Source organism: Volvox carteri (genome assembly GCF_000143455.1).
Source record: "Volvox carteri f. nagariensis unplaced genomic scaffold VOLCAscaffold_65, whole genome shotgun sequence".
NCBI classification, from domain to species: Eukaryota; Viridiplantae; Chlorophyta; class Chlorophyceae; order Chlamydomonadales; family Volvocaceae; genus Volvox; species Volvox carteri.
The window spans coordinates 473,432-477,637 of record NW_003307608.1 but is presented as its reverse complement, the minus strand read 5'-3'; the positions used below and the strand labels follow the sequence as shown (position 1 = coordinate 477,637).

At 54.6% G+C, this 4,206-nt stretch overlaps 1 protein-coding gene across 1 annotated transcript in view; it reads right to left on the bottom strand.

Moving 5' to 3' along the window:
• The window catches only part of VOLCADRAFT_97859 (uncharacterized protein), a gene marked incomplete at both ends in the record, with an annotated part of 4,102 nt that extends 1,514 nt beyond the window's left edge, over positions 1 to 2,588 (bottom strand). Inside the window, 3 exons of the mRNA XM_002956755.1 lie at positions 900 to 985; positions 1,029 to 1,334; positions 2,331 to 2,588. Coding sequence (XP_002956801.1) covers positions 900 to 985; positions 1,029 to 1,334; positions 2,331 to 2,588 — 650 coding nt within the window. The remainder of the gene's footprint in view (positions 1 to 899; positions 986 to 1,028; positions 1,335 to 2,330) is intronic.
• Between the last annotated feature and the right edge of the window lie 1,618 nt (positions 2,589 to 4,206).

Here is a 4,206-nt window from a genome sequence, read left to right as displayed (position 1 = left end):
TCAAACGCCTTCTCAAAGTCAATTTGCACGATGATTAACGGCCGCTGTCCCGGTTGGCTGTGCCTAGTAGTAAGGTACTGCTTGGCAAAGAGATGGTGTGTAGTACCGAAACCCCTTCTGAAACCCGCTTGGCCTCGATGCCTAAGTGAGAGCGTCTCCCCTGTGCGAACGAGCCTATCCAGGAGGACCAGTGCATAACATTTCGCCAAAGCGCCCCCTACTGCTATGCCCCGGTAGTTACTCGGCATGCTGGGGTCCCCCTTCTTGTAAATAGGGGTGAGGACGGTAGTCGTAAACTGCCGTGGGAAGTCCCCAGTCGCCCTGATATGCTCCAGAAGCACGTGCAGTACCGGAACAAGCTGATTCACTTCCCCCCGTCGCCTGCCCCCACCATTACCCGACGCGGAGCCTTCTTCCTCTCGGGGCAAACGTGCATAGCGGTAACATTCCGACGGCGCTACTTCCAAACCTGGTGCCTTACTGTTAGGCAGCCGGTCAACAGCACGTGCGACTTCCTCCCGGGGGTCTAGGATTTCTGCTGCCTTCGCAGTCCTGCCCAAAACCGAGTGGGATGACCGCCATTCCTGCCCCTCTAGGAACTGCCCAAAGTTAATGAAGTTCAAAAGCCGGTTCGCACCATCAGGCCCTGTCTCCCCTACACCTGCGTTTAAGAGCCCAGCAAAGTGTTCCCTGAAGACCTCAATATCATCTATCGCACATCGCTCTCTCAACTTCCCTCCTAAAGCCCGCCACAAAGCTCGTTGGTCTTGCCGACATTTGGTCACAAACTCTCTCATCCTATCCTCCTCATATGCCGCCCTTGCGTGTCTTTTTGCCCGGTTATAATCCGTCCGCGCATGGCGGAAAGCCTCCCATTCCGGACCCGATTTATTACTCACCCGGCCTGGACCCAGATGTGCTCTACTCTCCAACATGCGTTGCCGTGTTTGTTGACATTCCCGGTTCCACCAAACCGTATTCCCACCTGCCGTCATGCCGGTAGGTCGGTGGGTATCGAAGGCCCTCACCAGGACTTTGTACAGGGCACCTCCAATGCGTTCGACAGCTTGTGTGGTATTGCAAACTCCCCTCTGCAGGTCCTCGGCCACTTGGCTTAAGGCATTCATAGTAGGGGACCCCCCCTCAAAATATTCCGCATAATCCTGGTATCGTGCAATATCAAACTCCACCCGGGCTTTCCGGCCTTTACCGTCCCTACACCTGCTTTCGTCATCCACTGTAACATTAAGAACAAGCGTCAAAGGACGGTGGTCGGTGGGCTCCCATCCATCCAACTCGATCAGGTTCCCTACCCTCAGAAAGGTGGCGTACTGCTGAAGCACACGCGGAGTCGCTATGAATAAATCGATCATACTACCGCCTGCCTCCCCCTTAGGGAAAGTTAGGCGGCCTTCTGGGTCCCCTCTTATCCGGCCGTTCATCACGAGCAGTCCCTCGGATCTGCAGAGCGCCCCAAGCTGGGCACCAAAGAAATTGCAAACTTGGTCCTGGCACTTTCGATTTCCGAGTCCATCATAATTCTGGTGGTCCCTCAGTCCTTCAAAACCCATGACCTCGCATACGGCTTGTGACTGCTCTAAATCCGGGATGTCATTCACGTAAGCAGGTAAGTCCATCGGGGTAGCACGGTTCCGCTCATGCTGTGCTCCAGACAGACGTGCGTTAAGATCCCCGGCTATCAGCACGTCCTCATCGCCAAGCCTGAGTTCCGTTAGTGACTGTTGGATCCTGGTAAAAACGGCTTCTGCTGCTGCAGTGCGCTGTGATACGGTGCCTCCACCATCCGGGTAGACCCTGGACGTCTCTGGTGCGAGGTAGCAGGCTCCCATCAGGAGACTGCTACCTGTAGAAAGGCTAACGCGTGTCCAAATGACCTCGCACCCTGGCAGCTGGTTGTCCTTGCGCACTACCGTAATACCCCTCGTGAGTGACTCCCGTACATACAGCGCGACGCCCCCATAATCGGCCCTCAGGGCTTCCTTTGACCTCTCCACCCGGAAAATACGGAACCCTTCCAAAGCTATGTCTTTCTCCTCAGTGGTGTCCTTCAAATGCGCCTCAGCTATAACCACAATATCGTGACTCGTGACGAACGACCTAATTCCTGCCTGGTTGAGCTTGAAAACTCCCGCCTCCAGTAGCCCGTGAACATTCCATAGTAAAATCCTTAGCCCTCGGCTCGCGAGCCCCTAGGTGTCATCCATTTCGTCAGTGTTGGGGAGGTTTGCGAAGCGGTTTGTCCTGTTAACCGCCAGTTGGTCCCGTGCCCTGTCGTCCCTGCCCCCGCTACCGCTTCCTCCTTGGCCCACCTGCCCGTTTCGCGTGCTACCCGCCACGAGTCGGAACCCTTCAGCGTCGACGCCCCGGCTGTCCGGCCCTGGTACTCGTGGGTCGCGTCCGGCTGGTGGTCTGTAGCTCGCTCGCTCCAGAGTGCCTGGTGACGCCGTGTACATCAGCCCAATGGTGCCCTCGGTCCGCAGCTGCTTCGAGGGTTTCGCCTTTACAGCGCTAAGTGAGGCCTCGGGTGGTATTTTGCTTTTATTGTTCGCAATAAGCGCAGAAGACATATGTGGCTGCGGAACACAAAACAATCACGTGCGTATAGATATTGCCCTTGCGCCTTCTTGTTGTATGAATAGTTTTACACACACACGCACACACACACACAGACACAAATGTATGGATAGTTTTACACACACACACACACACACACACACACACACACGGGGCACGGCCAGAGGATGCACCGGAGGTTGGAAATGAGCGAGTGTCCATCCTTCTCTATGCCGACGACGTTAGCCTTCTGGCAACAACACCAGGACGCATGGGGGAGTTGCTCAACATTGTGGACATGTTCTGTGACGATTTTGGGATGCGCCCAAATGTGTCGAAATGTGAACGCCTCGTTTTTGCGAGTGACAGCAACATTAGAAGTGCTGTCCAAGCATCGTGTGATGAGCTCAGGCTGGCTGGAGAGGCCATACCGGCTAAGGATAGTGCGCGATATCTGGGGTTAGTGTATGGGCCGGAACGGCAGTTCTGGGCCTGCCGCCAGCAGTTGTATGACACAGCTAGAGCAGCTATGTTCGCGTTGAGTGCAAAATTAGATAAGCTGAAGTTGTTCGCCCCAGATGTGAGGATGAGGTGTTTCGATACCCAGGTACGAGCAATACTGTTGTATGGTTGTCAAGTGTGGGGGCCGTTTATGCTAGCTGAGGTCTTGGACAGGCTCAGGAAGCGGAGTGATGCGAATAACCTTGCAGAGGGGCCCTTTGAGGCGTGCCTAAAGGACAGGGCAGTGCAGCTTCAGATATCTTTCATGCGGCAAATTGTAGGAGCTGCCAGACCAACACACCGCCTCTTGTTCGCAGAGCTATCGCAGCTACCCCTACACTACCACGTTCTCAAGCAGGTTGTGAGGTTTTGGAACCATGTCCGTTTACAGCGTGGGTCTGTGGCATACCAAGTTTTGCGACAGGAGGTCGCAGAATCCCTCTCCAACCCCGAAGGGCCCGGATGGGGGACACTACTCCTCCGTTTTCTATGTTTTTTTGGGGCACGATGTATGGAAAGAGGCCCCGCAAGGGCTACACGAGGTAGACGAACGAGTGGAGTGGCTGATGAACAAACCAATGCCAGAAGGTGTGATTTTGGAGTTCAAGGACCGATTAATGAGTGGTTGGAAGCATACGCGTTTAGATGTCCAACCTGACGTGTATCCGTCAGACGGCAAGCAACCAGGAATTCACATGGCGAAGTATAAGCATTGGATGGGGCTGGCGGCCGAGCAAGCGGGCAGGAAGGAGGTGCTCCCGCACATCACAATGTTTATCCCACGTTCGGCGAATCGCAAGCTTATGCAGTTTAGGCTTTGCTGTTGGGCACTGGCGGCTAACAGAACGCGTAAGGGACGGCGTTATATACCTAGGGAGGAGCGAGTATGCCCTTGCTGCGGCACTGGTAGCCACATCGAGGATGAAAAGCACATTTTGCTGGACTGCCCGGTTTACGACGGAATCAGATCTGATATGGGCTTTCCACGCTTCGAACATATGAAGGACGCTATGAAGTGGGAACCTGAACGCCTGGCAAGGATGCTGGAACGTATATGGTCTCACCGCAACTCTATCGTTCCCTTTGGTCGTTAGTATACTTCATCACTTGTTTCGCTGGAAGTGCGAGGTA